Consider the following 20472-nt stretch of genomic DNA (forward strand, 5'->3'; position numbering starts at 1 on the left):
TGGGCGTTGTGGCGGGCGCCTGTGGTCCCAGCTACTCGGGAGGCTGAGGCAGGAGACTCGCTTGAGCCCAGGAGATGGAGGTTGCTGTGAGCTGTAATGCCATGGCACACTACCCAGGGGGACAGCTTGAGGCTCTGTCTCAAAAAAAAAAAAAAAAAAAAAGAAAGAAAACAAATAGGCAGTAGTATATGAAAAAATGCTCACCATTAGTCATTAGAAAAATGCAAATCAGAACTATAATGAGATATCATCTCACCACAGTGAAGATGGTTATTAACAAAAAGATAGGCAAAAGTGAATGGTGGAGAGGCTATGGACAGAGGACATCCCTCATACACTGTTGGTGGGAATGTAAATTAGTACAGTCACTGTGGAGAACAGTATGGAGGTTCCTTAAAAAATTAAAAACAGAACTATCATATGAACCAGCAATTCCCCTGATGGGTATATCTCCAAAGGAGAGGCGTTCAATATATCACAGAGATATCTACACTCCTATCTTTACTCCAGCACTATTCATAACAGCCAGGATTTGGAATCAACCTTGACTATCAATGGATGAATGCATAAAGAAATTGTGGTACATGTACACAATGAAATATTATGTTGCTACAAAAAAGAATGAAATCCTGCCATTTGCAACAACATGGATGGAACTGGAGAACACTGTGTTAAATGAAATAAACCAAACACAGAAGATAAATTTTGGATGTTTTCACTTATATGTGGGAGCTAAATATTAAAAGCAATTGATCTCATGGAGACAGTAGAATAATAGTTACCAGAGGCTGTGAAGGGAAACAGGGGATAAAGTGAGGATGGTTAATGGATGTAAAAAATATAGTTGGATAGAATGAACAGTATGGGATAGCACAAGAAAGCAACTATCATCAACAGTAGGTTAGGATATACTATAAAGTAACTAGAGGAGTGGAACTGGAATGTTTCTAACACAAGAAATGATAAATGTCTGAGGTGATGGATACCCAATTACCCTGATCTGATTAATTCACAGTGTATGCTAGTAACAAAACGTCACAGGTACCCTATAAAGACATAAAACTCTTATGTACCCATGACAATAAAAAATAAATTAAAAGTTGGCATTGTATGTGCTAATAATACTTGCAAGATGGATGATATCCAGCAAACTTCACCTGACCTCAGATAACACCTATACTTCCACAGCCACACAATAACCTTATACCAGAATTCTAGTCGGAAACTTAAAGCCAGTTAATTCCCCCATGACTCCCTCTCATCCCTAACCACAGTACAAAGACAAGGCTCCTTTAATAAACTCTCCTTCCTCTCACTCTCATCACCATATTGCCCTAGGTGTCTTCCTCTGAATGAGCTTTAACACCACAGCATTCCCTGCAAACCCTTTCCATCATGCCTCTGAAACTTCTTATTCACTGGTTCATTTACAGAATTTTTATGGAGCTCCAAAACTGCAGAAGTAGGGAAGCAGGTAAGCAAATAGGTGTATTTTTGTGGGTGCTATGGTAAAAAGTAAAGGCTCCACAACAGGGGCAGAAAGGAAGACTGGTCAACTCTGTAGGAAAAAGGGGGGGACTACCTCAATGGGAAAGCTCGAACTAAATTTTGAAACATAGTTAGGTCTTCTCCCCAAATAGTGTGGAAAGGCATGAAACAAAACAGGGTTCCACACACCCCCTGGTCTGGAATGGTTGGAGTGAGGCATGCTAGGAGGGTGTAATGATCCGAGGCTGGAGGGATGCAAAAGCCAGATGGGGGAGAGCTTTGGAGGCCACTCGAAAGACTGCGGAATTTCTTCCACGGGTCAAAGAGCTCCCGAGAGGCCTTCAGTAGGCAGCCGACATGGAGAAACGTGCACATGGAAAGAGCATTCCGGTGGCCAGGGGCTGAAGAGCTGCTCAGTGTCAGAAGTGTCAGAAGTGCAGGGTAGAGAGGGGTCAGGTAGGAGGAGCCAGGGCCACCAGGAGGAGCACACATGAGATACAAGGAGGACATAAAATCAACATAACATGGTCGACGACTCGGGAAGCTGACTCTCAGGCAGGTAATAAGGTAAAGAGTGGCAACATTAACAAAAAAGAAAAAGAGGAGGAAGGACAGGTTTGAGGAAAGGTAGTGAGTTCAACTGTGCAATGTTGAATTTGAGGTACCTGTGGGACATCCAGATGGCCTTTGATATTTGCCTTTAAAAACCAAGTTATATATTTCTTTCTTACAGGGAAGATTATGCTCTTTAAAAATATCAAAGATACCAGACCAATAAGCAAGTCAGGCTAATTCACATGTTCAAAAAGTTGAGAACTCTTCAAAAAGTGTAGACCAAACTGGTTTCTCACCTTGCAGGAACAACAAGAATTAGACTCTCTCAACAGAACTCTGCCCTTGATAACCACAGTACTCTAGCATGCAGCAACAGGAATGTATCAGCTTCCATATGATCACCTACTACCGAGAACAGTCTCGCATTTCACATACTGACAGTATGTAATTCAAATTTTAAAAAACTTTCGATTGCTCTTTAGCTCAATTGACTCTTTTTTGAAGTTAGACATTTGTTTGTTTGTTTGTTTTGGAGACAGAGTCTTACTCTGTGCCCTAGGTAGAGTGCCAATGGCCTCATGGCTCATAGCAACCTCAAATTCTTGGGCTCACAAGAGATTCCCTTGCCTCAGTCTCCTGAGTAGCTGGAACTACAGATGCCCGACACAATGCCCAGCTAGGTTTTCTATTTTTAGTAGAGTCCAAGTCTCACTTTTGCTCAGGCTGATCTCAAACTCCTGAGTTCAGGCAATCCACCCGCCTCTGCCTTCCAGACTGCTAGGACTATGGGCGTGAGCCACCGTGCCCAGCCGGAAGGTATAGTGTGTCAATTTACATGCTAGCGCAAGGTCCTTGATCTTCATAACTACTCCAGAATATATTCCTGTCATTGCAGCAGTGTCATCAGAACAGGTTCCTGTACAAAACTAAACTTTAAGTCTCATTTGTTGACAACATACACCTTCCTAGTTTTATACATTATAAAGCTCCTTATGTTTCTTGGCAATAAAGCCAACAAAATACTTCCTTATTCGTATTTTCATCATGTTTTGTACCTGGGAATCAAAGTCTTCCATCATAATTCTGCTACAAAATTGGCTATTTTCCATGTATTGTTTTCCTTCTGAACTCTAACAATGTTTTTCCAGTCTCAAAAACTACCACTTGGAATTTTTATTTGACTTGCACTAGATTTATAGATTTCTAATAAATCTATAGTAAGTAATACCTTGTAAAAGACATCTGTGTGAAAAGGTCAAGCACCTATGAAGGTAGCTACAGTATAACCTTTCACATCTGCCTAATACACACAGGAACTGGCTTATAACATGGAAGAAGTGCTTTCCCGGGTGGTGCACTACAAACGTGGCAATGGCCTCATCAAGGTGAACTGCAGCTCCTGGAGATCATCGAGCCACGCACTGCTACACAGGTTACTGGAGCCTACTCTGCTTCTGGTCAAGAAGAAGCTTGCTAGTGTGGACATTTGTGTCCATGTGAAGGATGGTGGTCACATGGCCCAAATTTATGCTATCCGTCAGTCCATCTCCAGAGTCCTGATGGCCTAACACCAGAAGTATGTGGGTGAGGCTTCTAAGAAGGAGATTAAAGACATGCTCATCCAGTATGACCGGACCCTGCTTGTTGCTGACCCCTGTCACTATGAATCCAAAATATTCAGAGCCCCTGGTGCCCGAGCTCACTACAGAAATCTTACTGATAAGCCTATCATGAGGGTCAGGGCTGACCTGAACAATAAACAACGCTAGTAGGATTTTAAGGTTAAAAAAAATTCGGAAGGACTTCATGGAATGCTAGTAGCAAAGCACTTTTCATTGCAACTTGATAAATGCAGAGATATTCTGACATGGAAATTCCTTTAATATATATGAGATTTGAATTTGATATAAAAACATAAGCTTGGGAGGTGCCTGTGGCTCAGTGAATAGGGCACCGGCCCCATGTACTGAGGGTGGTGGGTTCAAATCCAGCCCCGGCCAAACTGCAACAACAAATAAATAGCTGGGCGTTGTGGCAGGCGCCTGTAGTCTCAGCTACTTGGGAGGCTGAGGCAAGAGAATTGCCTAAGCCCAAGAGCTGGAGGTTACTGTGAGCTGTGATGCCACAGCACTCTACTGAGGGTGACAAAGGGAGACTCTGTCTCTAAAAAAAAAAAAAAAGCAAAACATAACCTTGATCATGAATAGGTGGATTAGTGAAAACAGAATAGAGATCCTGAAAATAGATCTTAGGATTCACTTGGAATTTAGCATATGGCATTTCAGATCAATAGAAAAAGCCGTTTATATAGTAAGTGTTTTGAGACAGCTGGCTAAGATTTGCAATAAAATAAATTTAGATTCATTCTTCCCACTTTACACTAAAATAAATTCCAGATGGATAAAAGATTTTAATGTAAAAACATGACTAAACCAATCAAATCTCATAAAAATAATTCTAAAGAGATTATAGGAAACTGATACCAAAAACTATTAATGAAGTAGATGATACTGATAACATTTACACAATGCCAGCACTGACACTTTATAAATTTGATAGAATGTCTTGAATTTTACTGTCCATCAACAGTTCTACACAAAAGTTCATTGATCGGAAATTCATTTTTTTCATCAAAAGATAATTTAAATTTTATTATAACTTCAGAATAAATTGTTGGAACTGGCTCCCAACTAAGGAAGTGAAGATGAATTTTGAAAATACAGCATTATTTTCTTTGTTTTAGTTAAAAGTTAAGAGTGATTATCCTAAGGTGTTCTTAAATCTCATTCATTCCTGTGGGTTTACATACAAGTACCACCTATAGGACAATGGTTCCCAAACACACTTAGTGATTTCTTCAGCCACACACATTGTGTGTGCCCGGCTTGACCCTGGAGAAGTTCACTATACAACCTGCACACAGTAGCTCTGAGTTTCCTCCAAATTCGAGATTCACATTTATCTACTTGATATTTCCATTTGTTTTGTTTGTTTGTTTTAGCAGGCCCAGGTTGGATTTGAACCTACCAGCCCTGGTGCAGGTGGCTGGCACCCTACCCACTGAGCCATGGGTGCCACCCATCTTTCCATTTGTATGTCCTAGATCTACCAGGATTCAAACAAAACTCGAGTTTCACAGCCACGCTCAACTGGTTCACCCCATTCTTGTTCATTTTGGTAAATTACAACACCATCTGCCTAGTTTCTCAAAGTAAAAACTCAGCAAGATTTATTTTACCTCCAAACACATCCCAACATATCCAACTCCTACTACTCCCTTCATCCGAGTCCCCAGGACCAGCACTACTTAACTAGCTACTGGGCTTTTAGTCTGTCCCTCACAGTTTGTTCTCTACACAGTAGCCAGAATAGCCTTTTAGAGCCACGGATCATATCAGGCCACTCTGCGGCCCTCTAATGGCTTCCCACTGCACTATGATAAAAGCCTAAGATCTCACTCTGGCTGCACTGCAGGAAGCCCAACCTTTTCTGGCTTTTGCCTCCCTTCCCTTCCCGATTCGTCACACTTCATTTTTCTCCCTGTTCATCCTTTATCAATCTACGGGCCTTCTTTCTGGTCCTCATTTCTGTCTTATGAACTTTGCAGTCACTGTATCCTAAGACTATTTTTTTTTAGAGACAGTCTCACTTTTTTGCCTTCAGTAGAGTGCTGTGGTGTCATAACTGTCAGCAACCTCAAACTCATGGGCTCAAACAATCCTCTTGCCTCAGCCTCCCAAGTGGCTGGGACTACAGGCACCCACCACAACACCTGGCTAATATTTCTTTTTTTAGTAGAGATGGAGTCTCACTCTTGCTCAGGATGGTCTTGATCTTCTGAGCTCAAGGGATCCACCTGCCTCGGCCTCCCAGAGTGCTAGGATTATAGGTGTGAGCCACCATGCCTGGCCAAGACCTTAATCACTCTGCAACTCTGTGATACCCTCCCCCCAATCCTTGGGCAATAGACCTGTACTGGTCCTCAGCTTATTGGGAACCAGACTGCACAGCAGAGGTGACCGGAGGGTGAGTAAGCAAAGCCTCACCTGTGTTCACAGCCTTTCCCCATCACTTGCATTCCTACCTGCGTCCTATCACGTAAGCAGTACATTAGACTCTCCTGGGAGTGGGGACCCGACTGTACACTGCACACTGAGGGATCCAGGCTGTGTGCTCCTATGAGAATCTAATGCCTGACTATGTGAGGTGGACACGTAACGCACTGGAATTACATCTTTTTCTGTGGAAAAACTGTCTTCCATGTAACCTGTTGCTGGTGCCTAAAATGTTGGAGACCACTGCTATAGCTGATTCCTTCTTATCATTTGGGTCTCAGCTTAAACACTTTATCAGACAGGCCCTCAGTTACCACCCAAAGTCAGTTTAATGCCGTTTAATTCTGTGCATGGCAATTATTAATACTTGATATTTTCTTTTTTCTTTTTTGGAGACAGAATCTCACTCTGTAGCCCCGAACTAGAGTATCATGGCATCTTCCTAGATCACAGCAACCTCAAATTTGTTCTCAGGCTGGCCTCCAACTCCTGAGCTCAAGGGATCCTCCTGCGTTGGCCCACAGAGTGCTAGGATTACAGACATGAGCCACCACCTTTGGCCTTACTTTTTTCTTATTTCTTAGTTTCTCCTAACTTGTATGTAAATGAGAGCAGGATCTTTATTTGCTCTTTTACCACTGTCCCCTGAGGGCCAGAGCAGTGTCCATCACATAAAGGTGAGCATTCCATAAATATTTGTGGAGGCAGTGAGTGGCACCTGTGGCTCAAAGGAGTAGGGCGCTGGCCCCATATGCCAGAGATGGCGGGTTCAAACCCAGCCCCCAGCCAAAAACTGCAAAAAAAGAAAAAAAAAATTGTGGAGGCAGTAAAGAAATAAGAACAAGATCAGAGTTTGAACATGGAAATGCGTTATCTTGCACATCTGTGAAAAGTAGGGGGTTGCTGAACTCAAGTTAAGAAGCTCTGATGCTACATTTTTATGTGGGCTATTTTTACAGATTTTTAATGTATTCATGACAATGACAAAAATTTTCCAAATCTCTAAGCTATTCCACATCTCCATACCTTTCCCTCTAACTAGATTAACTTTCTTTCCTTCCTATCTAAACTGTAGGCCTATATCAAAAGATTTGGCTCAAATGATACCTCATCAGAGAAGACTTCCAATCATTCACTTGTTTTTACTTTGGATTAATTTTGATCTGTTAACCCCCACACATAATATCTCTCATTGCACATATCAGAATATATGGTTACCATTATTCCTCTCCTCTATAAGACTGCTAGCTGATTAAAAATAAGATCAGGTTGAGTTCCTTATAGTAAGTACTTAGTAAACACTGGATAAATAACACATACTATACATATATACTTGTGTATATAATATTTATGTTCAATCTTGTATTTATTGGTTTAGAGTATTTCAAAGACTTTCCACTTGAACTTCAAAATGTTTAAAAACTCACATACTATTATGCAGGCTCCTTAGATGGCTGAAATACTTCTAGTGATTATTACTTAAAAATTTTTTCATAAATGTGCTAATTTTTCACAATTTGGGCTTTTCTAAATATTTTGTAATATATTTTAATAGGGAACACAGCATTATCCAATACCTATAGTATTGTTCTTATTTTACTCATTTAAGTTGACTAAAATATGGTATTAAGAGCCCTCTGGTGGCAAAGTTCTTAATAGGCACCTGAAAAAATATAATTTGTACCATTGTCTAATGTTAAGAGATTTAATTTTTAAATTTACACACTACTAAATACTTACTATTTGTGATTATCTCAGATATCAATCATAATGTGTATACTGTGGGTCATAAATTTCTGCATTATTGTGCCATATTTGCCTTGTATCAGTCTCTAAAGTCATTATAAAGAGATATGTAATATTTATAATAAAACATGCCAACCTAAATTGATGACTGGGCACAGTGTCTCATGCCTATAATCCTAACACTCTGGGAGGCCAAGACAGGAGGACTGCTTGAGCTCAGAGTTTGAGACCAGTCTGAGCCAAGAGTGAGACCCCATCTCTACTAAAAACAGAAAAATTAGCTGGGTGTGGTGGCACTGGGCTTTGTCCCCAGCTACTTGGGAGGCTGAGGCAGGAGGATCATTTGAGCCCAGGATGTTGAGCTTGCAGTGAGTGATCACGACTCCACAGCACTGTACCTGGGGCAACAAAGTGAGAGTCTGTCTCAAGGTAAATAAATAAATAAAAGATAAATAATCCAGCCCGGGCCAGCTAAAAAACAATGACAACTGCAGCGACAACAACAACAACAACAAAAATATGGCAGGTGCCTGTAGTCCCAGGTACTTGGGAGGCAGAGGCAAGAGAATCGCTTCAGCCCAAGAGCTTGGGGTTGCTGTGAGCTATGATACCACAGCACTCTACTAAGGGTAACACAGTGAGTCTCTGTCTCAAAAACAAATAAATAAATAGATGAGATAAGCAGCTTATCCCAAAACAAACACCAAAGTTGGAATAATAGAGAATACTTATCTTCTAAAATTGAAACGTTTGCCTACAGTACTCCCTGATCTTACAGTAGTCCCTAATTTACACACATGTACACACAAGTTGCATTTCATGAAATTGTATGCCAGTTTTTTAAATTTAGAATACCTCTTGTTACACACACATACACAAATTAGGGAATGTTATGAATGACATTTAGGGTTATAATAGTTCCCATGTGGCTGGGATTAGAAAGGAATACAAACTTCACCACTGCCTGGAAATACTGCTGCTTCAACTTCACTCTGAGTTCCAACTGGAATGGGAGGAGCACACCTTTCCCAAGCTGTTGCGATGATGGAAAGAAAGTCTTTCCATGGCCCTGCCCTATGCCAGACCACTATGGGGGTAAACGGGGAAGGGGGGCTACGTGCAGACGTGCTGAGGAGGGTCCCAAGTATCCCTACTGACAAGACTACAGATTCCCTGAAGGTAGCAGAAATTATCTTCTACACATCTGCTGTAATGAAAATGATCTTAAGTGTTTTTAAACCACTATAATTTTGATTGCAATAGTGGTTAAAATCCCTGAGACGGGTGGCTGGTCTTATGCAGGGGGCTCACAACAAATCAGAATCAGATGCAAGTCAGGGTCCACTTTTCATCACTCAACCATCCATTCATTCACTGACTCCTTCATTCATTCAAAAACATTCATTGAGCCCTTATCATGTAACAGGTCCTGTGCTATGAACTGTGAATAGGAAGTCAAGAAATTCTTGTCCTCGAGATCATAATTTAGTGTTTAAGATGAGAATTTTAATAATTAAACCAGATGATAAAAGCATGGTGGAGGGACATCTACCTTAATCTGAGGAGACAGGGAGAACTCTGTGGAGGTAAAATTTAAGGTAAGCCTTGGAAGATAAGTCGAAGTCAGGTAAAGCAAATGAGGATGATGGGAAGAAGGAATTTCACAAAAAAGGAAGGGTAGCAGCAGAGAGGTTTATCACGAATCCTTCCCCCTTTCAGACCAAGACTGGAAATACATTGTTTCATTTCCTATGAGAAAAGTAATGTGTGTTCAGTGCTTATTTACTGAAAATTCAAATCAGTGATAACAATCACGGATAGTATACAACCACCTTATCTTTCCTGTACCCTCTCTCCCACTGCCAAAGACAGCCATTCTTTTGGCAACAGGATTCTAGATGTTTTCTGTGCATCAAGAGAAACAGATTCAGATAGTTTTTAACTTAAAAAAATAGCTTAAAAATACATCCCTGGCATCTTGCCATATGAAAGTATATCACATCTACTACATCGTCATTTTAAATGGCAACTAGTATTTGTTTGAGTATTTTATAATTCATCTGTAGACTTTTTTGCTATGAACACTTTGACACATTTTTATTTATTTGTTCTATTATTCCCTAATGATAAATTACTTAAAGTAAAATCACTAAGCATAGGCACATTTCCACTTGTAGCAGTAGGATGTGAAAATGTGAGCCTCCCTCCAGACTCAATCTAATGATAAATTTTTTTCTAATTTGATTATTTGGTTGAGCGTACTTTCATATTTTATTGGCTAATTGTATGTCTTTTTCAAAGGCCTGCTCAGGTCCTTTGCTTAGTTTTATATTAGGAAATTGTCTTCTGACTGGCTTGTATAAATTCTTTATACATATGTTGAGGTTATTTTCTCAGTCTATTCTTTCAACTCTGTTTATAATGAGGTTTATTAAGCCTATACAAATGTTTTAATCCAATTAATCTCTCTTCATTCATGATTTTGATGTACTGATAAGAAAGGCCTTCTTAATAAAGATAATAACTTTCCTATACTCTTTCAAATACTCTTACTACTGTTATGAGTTTTGATTAGTTTGTTTTTATATTAAACATTTGATCCATCTGATATTTATTTTCAGTCTATAGAATGAAATAGGAATCAAAGTTTATTTCATTTTAAATCTCTGCCAGCTGTCCCAGTATCACTTATAACAGTGCTTCTCAACCTTCCTAATGCCGTGGCCCTTTAATACGGTTTCTGTGGGTCGCGACAGGACCCACTGACTGACTTACAACATTATGTCAAACTCATCCTTTCCATTCTCAACTCTAGAACTTCTCTCGTGTAGATATTGAACTTCCTATTTTATCCATCATTTCTCAATTATCTTCTCCACCCTGAAACTCCATCCAGTTACGTTTGCCTTCCTTTTTTGAGCTGCAGATTGTCTTTATGAATCCAGGGAAGTTTTTTTTTTTTTTTTTGCAGTTTTTGGCCGGGGCTGGGTTTGAACCCATCAACTCCAGCATGTGGGCTTGGCGCCCCACTCCTTTGAGCCACAAGCGCCGCCCGAATCCAGTGATTTTTGCTCCCAGCAATCTCCTCACACTTACAAAAGGCAGTTTATGCTGTCCAGAATCTGGCATGTATAGGCCCAGCTGACCATTGTTTGAGTCCGCTCTCCCTCTTTCTCTACCCAGCTTAGTATGACAAGTGGTTTTGAGTCGGGGGATTCGTGGCTCTAGACAGTCACTCGCTGCCCTCCCCCCACCCTCCTTGGGCACAGGAGGCGGCTTTCCCCCCTGCCTTGGTGCGTTTCACCACTACTATGAGAACTCTTCTGCTTCTGTGGGAATCACATACACTGCAGCGTTATTCACACTAGCTTTTTCAGAATGCTGTGGGGGTTTCTGCAGAATGTCAGAGCACATAGACACGAGCATAAGCATCTCTGCATGTGCCTGTTTGGTGATGGTGAGAGGATTCCTTCTCGGAAATGGGGCTGTGGGGCATTAATTGAGTCGATTTTATTCTCATCTTCTAGGTAATCACAATTCTCTTTTTAATCTCCATATCATAAAGTTCCTCCAGCCAGGTTCCTCTATGTACCATTCACACAGTTCTTGGTCAAGACTCCCAGGCACTAGAGTTTATAAATTTACTTTCATAAAATAAAATCATTTCTGTCATATCTGAGTCTTTACTCTGGGTTTCCCAGTCTATTTGAAGATGGCCTCAATTGTGCATTTTACCATCCAGGATGCTTTTCTTTGGTGTACATTTGGGACATTTTCAACATTAGTATTTGAATATCTTTAGTCATTATTATAAGCTGAAGCTGTTCAATATAACGTTAAATAATAAAAACTGGATGGAGTTCAATTCATTGATAAGGGCCAGTCAAACCAAGAAAAGTTTAGTTTAGTACTTTCAAGCTCACTGGCTGAGAGCAAAAGAAACATTTGTCCACTAGATGACTAATCTTAAGAAGAATATATAAGTGTACTGTTCAGTATGATAGTCAACTCATGTATTTTTAATGTAAAAAAGACTGTCAAAACTAACAGAACTATAATAAATTGTTACTGCAGGAGGCTACTTTAACTAAAATATATATGCATAAGAAAGAATTGCTTTAGCCATGTAAATTCACGTGGTTCAAATGAAATGGCTTCTAATTATTTCATAATTTAAAAATTATTAATGTGAAATTCTTACGTGAAATATTTATGGGTCTACACAATTATGATCAAAGAACTTGGCAAAGGGGGGGGGAATTATCCAACATTTTGATCAGATCAAGACTAAATATTTTGAGATACTCTTTTCATACTCATAATAGTATTGATAACTTTTTATTTGATCTTTGCTTTCATGAATTTATTTTATTTTATTTACTTAGTTTGAGACAGAGTCTCACACTGGAGCCCTGGGTAGAGTACTGTGGTGTCTAGCTCATAGGAACCTGAAGTTCTTGGGCTCAAGTGATCCTCTTGCCTCAGTTTTTCTATTTTTAGTAGAGATGGGGTCTTGCTATTGCTCAGGCTGGTCTCAAACTCCTGAGCTCAGACAATCCACTTGCCTCGCCTCCTGGAGTTCCAGGATTACAGGTGAGAGCCACTGCACCCAGCCTTGTTTACATGAATTTAAAATCACAAATCCTGACAAATTTTAAGTTAGTGGGATTTCATTTTTTTTTGTTTTTACTACATATTGAAATCATGTTAAGTTGTTAAGTCCGGAGCCTATTTACTCATTCTTTTCTTTTTCCCCTAGGAATCAGTTTTTCATACTACTTATATCTTATTAGCTAAAATGAGTCACCTAGGCTGTGCCTAACTCCAAGGAGGAGTGGAGTACAATCTTTCTATTTGCCAGGAGGGGAAGAAAACTGGGGGCAGAACTGAACTCCAGTAAAGCTATACTGCTGACAGTTATAATGGTATTTTTATTTTAGAAACTATCTTGTTGCCCAAGGAAAAATTTAACAAAAAATGATGAATTTTTAAAGAAGAATATGTCATTAATTTCTCATCTCTCTGAAATATCAAGTATGCACATGTTTTTGGGTTCTTCTCTCCTTATGCCGTTTAAAATTTTACACGGTTGTAATCAGACTCTCAATAATATTCTTCGTATTTATTGTTGTCCTTTGTATTTTCCCTCTTGCCATAGAGGCTATAATATTTCGATATTGGTATAATACTTAAGGTGAAAGTTTTAAATCATATATTTCTTAGAATATTTAATAATTCTTACTCTGATTTTAAACTTGTGTTCAAATGCATATCAATAAATTTATATATTTCTTGTCTTAAGCACTTGCAGGTAAACCTGATATTTCTGGACCCTCTTAACATGTAAATGAGCTATGGCTAAACAAATAAGCTGCTTAGTTCTGAAAAAATATCACTAAATTCTCAAGAGACTTTCTAACACAGCAGGTAAAGTAACTTGAAAATCTTGGCACCAGAAAAACTAAAGGAATATGATTATTAAGTAGCTCAAATAGTATATCACATCTAAAGATGTCAAGTTCTCAGAAAGGAGAATGGTATTTTAAGAAAATCAATTTTTATAAGTTATCTTATAAAACCAAAACCCAAGGAAGTAACAAAATGATGTCAGATAATACTTTAGTTTATCAAAGTATTTACTGCAAGTTTCCACTTCATGGCAAGTTCCCTGCTGTAAGTTTGAAGTACATAATAAATATATAAAAATTAAATGGCTTCAGAGCTTCCAGGAAGGAACCCCCTATGAAAATGACCAATTCCTTTAGAAAGTTGAAGCATGTGGATCATCTGCGAAGTGACTATCAATGAAAGGCAGAAAAAGATACACATTAAAAGCTGAGGCACTGGCAAGGAGTGGCTTATTGGCTTTCACACGTGTTGCCTGAAGGAAAAAACGTGCATATTTAAATGTGTCCTACCATTTGTACTTCAATATTACTTTGTTGCTCAACTTTTATTTCTTCCTCATGAATTAACTTAGACCCACTTTCTTCTGGCTTAGACTCTTTCTGGTCTTCTGTGCTGATGGCTGTTTCTACATCCTCAAGTTCCTCTTTCAAAATCTCGGTTTCTAGAGTAGTGGGTTCTTCTTCTGTTGGTTTTGGAATATGTCGCAAAGGAGAAACGTGATCATAGTGAGTGTGTAGGACTCGTAGAGCAATGTCACTTGCTGCTAATATCCTTGGAATTTCAAATCCAACTTGTGTTTCAGAAAATCTGATACTTTTGTACCTGTTGATAATTAATTTTACAAAAAAGATGAGCCCTTAGCAAATTCTAGGTCTGTTTCAAATTTATACCTAAGCTCCAGTTTGGGTCCCAACCGTATGTGCTTTCTTTACAGCATATGGACCTGGTTGCTGAGCCTAAGGGTGTCAAAACACTCTCCTGGGATCCGTAACCCCACTCTTCTCCTCCATCCCTGGTAGCTCTTCAGTCTGCTTTGCACGGCCTTCTTCCTAACCATCTCCTAAATGCTGATGTTGCTCACTGCTCCATCCTCTACACACATATCCTATTATTATTTCTGTGGCCTCAATTCCCATTTATATTATCAGGGTTTTGTTTTTTTTGTAAACATGAGTTTTATTTCCAGGGCAGGGGAAGAGGAATCCCTGAATGGACTTGCAGAGGTCCAAAAGTACCCTTTCATAGGTGTGAGCATATGTAATTTTTTGATGTTGAGAATAATCTAGGACTCCCCTAAATTAAGAACCTATATGCTGATGGCTAAATTAAGAACCTATATGCTTAATCAGAACCTAGATTCTGATTAAGAATCTATATGCTGATGACTCCCTGAAATATACTCTACCTCAATGCCTTCAGCCAGTTGCACTTTGGTATCTCATAAGTACTTCACACTTAATAAGTCCAGCACCAAACTCATCCTTACACCCCCTACCACCATCACCATCAAAAATAAAACAAAAATTGTTCTGCCTTCACTTATTCTTTATCTTAGTAAAAGATGCTGCCTTAATTCACTTCTTCAACCTGAGTGAGGATAGAACTATTCATTTTATCTTTATTCTTTGAAAGCTATACTGATTAAGTTTCTTCACTCTTCTGAACATGACATATTTTACAATGAAAATTGTCCCTGATTAGATAAAGCCAAGACTATTTTGTAGTAAACGGAACTTAAAAAATATTTTGTTCCTTCCTTTCACAAAATTGCAAAAAGTCCAATTTTATTCAATGTCATACAGCTAGTCTTTTCAGAGAGGGACCAGAACTTAGGCCTTCTAATTTTTATTCTGGTAATTTCCCCTTAAAACTCACTACCAAACTAAAGCAATTAATTTGAAATGTTTATGATTAAGCAGCAACCAAGTGATTATAAAAATTTTATCATCACTATCACTCCTCAGAAAGGTGTTTCTTTGTTGAAAACAACTGGGAAAACCTCACTTAAACATCTTAAAAAACAACAAAATCTATTATTTTTAACAGTTCACAAAGATAAATATATATTTTTAAAGTTCTGGAGTGCCATGTCAGAAGTACCTACCAGTTCTCTTACTGGTGAGGGGAAGTGAGATTGCGTGAGTGAAGAGAAGGGAAAGACCTTAGAGTTACTGCATTTATTTTTGCCTTTTGTTTGTTTTTCTTTAGAGAAAGGGTCTCGCTCTGTTGCTCTGGCTCATCTCAAACTCCTGGGTGCAAGTGATCCTCCCGCCTTGGCCTAACAAAGTGTTGGGCTTATAGGTGTCAGCCACCATGTCTGGCATGTTTGTATGTTTGTACTAGACACCATGGTGCAACTTTTACATGCACTAATGTTTACTCTTCTAGTCTATTAAGTAATTCAATCATCATTTTACTGATGATATACTGAAACTCACTAAGGCTAATTACCCTGCCTAAGGCAAATGGTACATCTGTGATTCAACCCCAAGTTGGCTGATTTCTAACATGGGTTTTTCCAAATACATCATGCTAATGCAGCAGGCACCTGACTGGCAATCGCGGTGTGACTTTAGTGTCTTTCCACCTACAGAGAAAGTATCACTCACGGGGGTACCTTGGATTCTTCTTGAGGTTTGCCCACAAATACAGAGTAATATTTTCATCTCGAATGATTTTTTCCATATTTCCAGTGTCCAGATCTGCCAAAGTACTAGCTTGCTGTAAGAGAAAAAGAAATCATTATAAAGGGCCAGAGGCCTCAGAATTTATACAATCTTGTTAAGTTATTTCATCACTTATGTGTTAAGTTCCTTTTATTAATTATCTAAAAGAGTAACTTGGGTAAAAATAGGGTTCAATTAAAACAAGAAAAAAATTGCTTTTAAAAATCCTGTAAAGGAGGCAAACTTACCTAATTAAACATGCCTCTTTTCTGCTCAGTTTCTCTCTTTAAATTTTATTTAACTAGTTTGTTGCTTTGAGGAGCACAAGTGGCACCTGTAGGTTACGATTATATTACTTTTTCAGTCTTAATATTAGAATCATGACTTTCCATTTTAACTATACACATGCTTCTTTAACTATATTTTATTAAAACCTAGACTACTGGGCTGGGCGCTGTGGTTCACGCCTGTAATCCTAGCACTCTGGGAGGCTGAGGCAGGTGGATTGCTTGAGCTCCAGAATTCTAAACCAGCCTGAGCAAGAGTGAGATCTTGTCCCTAAAAAAAATAGCTAGGCATTGTGGTGGGTGCCTGTAGTTCCAGCTACTTGGGAGGCTGAGGCAGGAAGATTGCTTCAACCCAACAATTTGAGCTATAACACCAGGGCACTCTACTGATGGCAACCAAGTAAGATGCTGTCTTAAATAAATAAATAAAATAAAATAAAATAAAATCTAGACTGTTCTACTGCAAAAGTTAGCCTATTTATGAACATACCGAGTTTAGAAAGCAAAATATCCAGTGTATGGAATCCAGATGAGTCATGTGTTTTGATATCCAATATTAAACATATAAGTATATCCTTAATAATTTTTAAATAAAGACTAACATCATTTAACACTTATTGCTCAAGAAATCAGCCCTTATAAAGGATTTAAATAATTCAATATGTGTTTGGTTGTTATAATGTAAAAACTTGAAAGTGTTGGGGATTGTATTGATTGCTGTTTTTTTAACTGATTATTTCCCCACACTTTTGTTTTGTGTGACTTCAATTGTTTTAAGTGTTCAGGACAGTTGTCTTATACAACTGTTCCACATTAAAAATTCTGTAATTGTTTCCTCAAGGTAGCGCATGACTTGCTCCTTTATCCCCTTATTTTTTGTATACTGGAGGTTTAATTAGATTCAGACCAACCATTTTAGCAAGAAGGCATCACAGGTTACTCTGCGCTCTTCATGTGCTTCCTATCAGGAGGCACATGTGATGTCCCACTGTGAACGATGAAGACCTGATGACTTGGTGAAAGTGCTGACTACCGTATCTCCCCATACTAGTGTACATTTTCCCCAATCAGTAAGTAATACCATGTTTCCCCGAAAATATGACACTGTCTTATATTTATTTTTTCTCAAGAAGACACACTAGGGCTTATTTTCAGGGGATGTCTTATTTTTATTAAGTATAATACAACAATCTACATTTATTCAAATACAGTTATGTCACTTTCTTCTGGAACCTGACAGGGGGAGCTGACCTTGTTGGTGGGGCTGGCACTAGTGATGTGTGAACTCCTTTCCCCTAGCCATTTGCATGTGAGCAATAGGATGTCTGCAACCACGGTTACCACCCACACACCGCGCAAGTGTGAACGGCTTGGAGAAAGGAACTGTGGCAGATAAAAGGTATTCCAGTATTCCAGTCTTCCTTAACGCTCAGCACTGAAATGCAGATATGCTGCATAGCCACACCCCTCACTAGGTCTTATTATTGGGGTAGGGCTTACATTTAACAAATGCATAGAAATCCTGCTAGGGCTTATTTTGGGGGTATGTCTTATTTGGGGGGGAACACAGTATAAGGTCAAATACTTTGGTACTATCAGAACAACATGTTCCTTAACCAATTTTTACCTAATCATTTAGGTAGCCAATGAGGATACGTACCTGAATCAATTATTAAATTGGGAATTGAAAATGGTGATTTTCTAACTGATTATTCCTTTCATATTAGTTAGATAGCATTCTAGGAAGAATTATTCTTCCTCGCCCCACTTTCCCCCTTCCTTTTAAAAGAAGCACTTGGACTCATGGCTGCTTATTCAATGGGCTATAGTTAATTATTATTTTTATTTTATTATTATTTTTTTTTGGCAGTTTTTGGCCGGGGCTGGGTTTGAACCCGCCACTTCTGGCATATGGGGCTGGAGCCCTACTCCTTTGAGCCATAGGCACCGCCCCTTTAATCATAATCATTATTCCATCTGATACTCAAATTATTCCAAATTTGGCCTCCATCTCCTTAAGCTAATCTCTGCCCTTTCCATATGACCCGTTAGTCTCTGAACATTTTCTTGTCTTCTAGAACAATATGATAATCTAGCTTTTTTTTTTTTTTATCTATTTTTTTTAGTGGAGACAGGGGTCTCACGCTTGCTCAGGCTGGTCTCAAACTCCTGAGCTCAAGCGATCCTCCTCCCAGAGTGCTAGGATTACAGGTGTGAGGCATGACACCAGGTCTCCAGCCTTACCTTTCACTTTTCCTGCCCACATCTGGAACCGCCATTTACACTAATTAGTCCTGGTTCCTTTTTATGAAATAAAAGGAAATCTGGTTCATACTGATTTTCCATTACAAACTTAACATTACTTTTTTTCTAATTTCCTTTTTATAGATTTATCTTTTCCTTAAAATAAAAATCTTGATTTCTAATAATCATAATACATTTCCTTACTTCCTCTGTCCTACAATATACAAAAAATAGTCGCAAAGTTATGATACAAATATCACTGGTAATAATAAAGTTAGTGATGTTAAGCTTTCTTAGGAATACTTTTGGTAATTAGAACACATTCCCCATACTTGTATAAGGCTGGTGTTTTAAACCAAAAGAAACCAGGACAAAATAGTAAAAAGCAATGTATGAGTATAAATTGTTCTCTGATCTAAAACAAGAAAACAAAATTAAAAACAGCTATAAAAGGAATACAGGGGAAATAAGGGAAAATTCGGATTTGGACTGAATATTAGAGGATACTATAGATGATTAATTTTCTTAGGTAGAATAGTGATTTTGTGATTGTTTGGATGTTAGTGCTGAGATATTTGGGGATGAAGAGCTATAACTTCAAATGCTACTAAGGAAAAGTAAAAACAGAGACAAAACAAATATTACAAAATATTTTAAAATTACTGATTTTTATCTATCGATTGTATCTCAATAAAGCTAAATAATTAAATCTAGGTGGAGGGCATATGGGGATTCATGGCATTATTCTTCTAACTTTATGTACAAATGTAGTATTTTTAAAATAAAAAGTCAGAAAAAATAGAGTAACTACCAACAGTTCTCTTATGTCAACTAATTTATTTATAGTGAATATCTAATCTGTAACATTTATTCATTTTTCATTTTCACAGTGAACTAGTGAACTTTGTGAAGTATAAGAAAAATTAGACTTCAGTGACATTGATAATATTTTATGTCTTTAAAAATAAAACATTAACCGTTAAATCTGGATAAATATATGTACTTTAAATTATTCTACTGACTTTTCCATAATCTCTTGATTTTTTAAGAAAGAAAAATAATATTGGATTATTTTATTACTTAGCATAAAATGTTAACTCTTACAAAAGTTAATAGCAGCATTTAAGTAAAATATCACACTTACTCTGAGAAGTATTTCTGTGGCTACGTTAAATTTAAAATGGAGGAGCTCTTGCAGCTGTTGAATTGATCCTTGGTACTGTGTTATACTTTTCTCGTGCAAATCACACGGTGGAGTTTCCAATAAAATTAACTTCAATTTCTCAATTAACTATAAAGTAAAAGGCTATTTATATTAATACCTGGGCAAATAGTCAAAAGAAAAGTGAAGAAAAGGATCATTTACAAAATTTGAATTCAGGAACACATTTTATCTCCAGGAAAGCATATAGGAATTCTTTCCTGTATTTATTCTGTAATTTAAGATCATGGACAAAGAAATATTTCCCTCTAAAACACCCTTATTGGTATTTTTAATTATGAATAAAAGTTTCATTAGCAAGTTGACAGATGAGTCACAACTTGTCATTACCTAAGATTAGAACTGTGAACTAAAATAAAATCACTGCTGCCTACTTCCCCCAACTCAGCAGACCCCTTCTTGGTTAAGAAACCTGTTAAACTCACCATTACACCCTGTCCCTATTAGAGTTTAGATATAACCGACCAGCATTAATGTTAAAACAGAGATCACAAGACAAAACAGACTCTTTGTGACAATACTAAATTATTAATAGGACCTAACACCAAGCAGAGCAAAGGTTAAATCACTTGAAGGCCATCAATTTGCTTAATAGAATGCTTGAGTAGGTATACAGTGGCTTGTCTCTGATTAACAGACTTCCGCATGTAAACTGAAAACACTCCAAACCTTTGGCAAAGCTTCATCTTTTAATCTATTATAAATCAAAGAGTCTTTAAACCCACCTATAATCTGCAAGCCCCCTCTGCCTTTGAGATGTCCTGCCTTTACAGGCCAAACCAATTCACACCTTCCATGTA

The 20472-nt window shown here is 38.2% G+C and overlaps 1 protein-coding gene across 4 annotated transcripts in view; it reads right to left on the reverse strand.

Annotated features, from left to right (window-relative positions):
- Positions 1-20472, reverse strand: part of CASC1 (cancer susceptibility 1) — a 58855-nt gene that overhangs the window by 15970 nt on the left and 22413 nt on the right. For 2 of the 4 annotated variants that reach the window (XM_023514700.1, XM_023514701.1), the window contains 3 exons: positions 19595-19741; positions 15871-15974; positions 13763-14075 (listed from right to left, as the gene is read on the reverse strand). In XM_023514700.1, coding sequence (XP_023370468.1) covers positions 13763-14075; positions 15871-15974; positions 19595-19741 — 564 coding nt within the window. The remainder of the gene's footprint in view (positions 1-13762; positions 14076-15870; positions 15975-19594; positions 19742-20472) is intronic. The other 2 variants (XM_023514703.1, XM_023514702.1) reach the window with 1 other exon arrangement.

The sequence above is a fragment of the Otolemur garnettii genome, unplaced genomic scaffold, assembly GCF_000181295.1.
Source record: "Otolemur garnettii isolate 467f Iridium unplaced genomic scaffold, OtoGar3 scaffold00057, whole genome shotgun sequence".
NCBI classification, from domain to species: domain Eukaryota; kingdom Metazoa; phylum Chordata; class Mammalia; order Primates; family Galagidae; genus Otolemur; species Otolemur garnettii.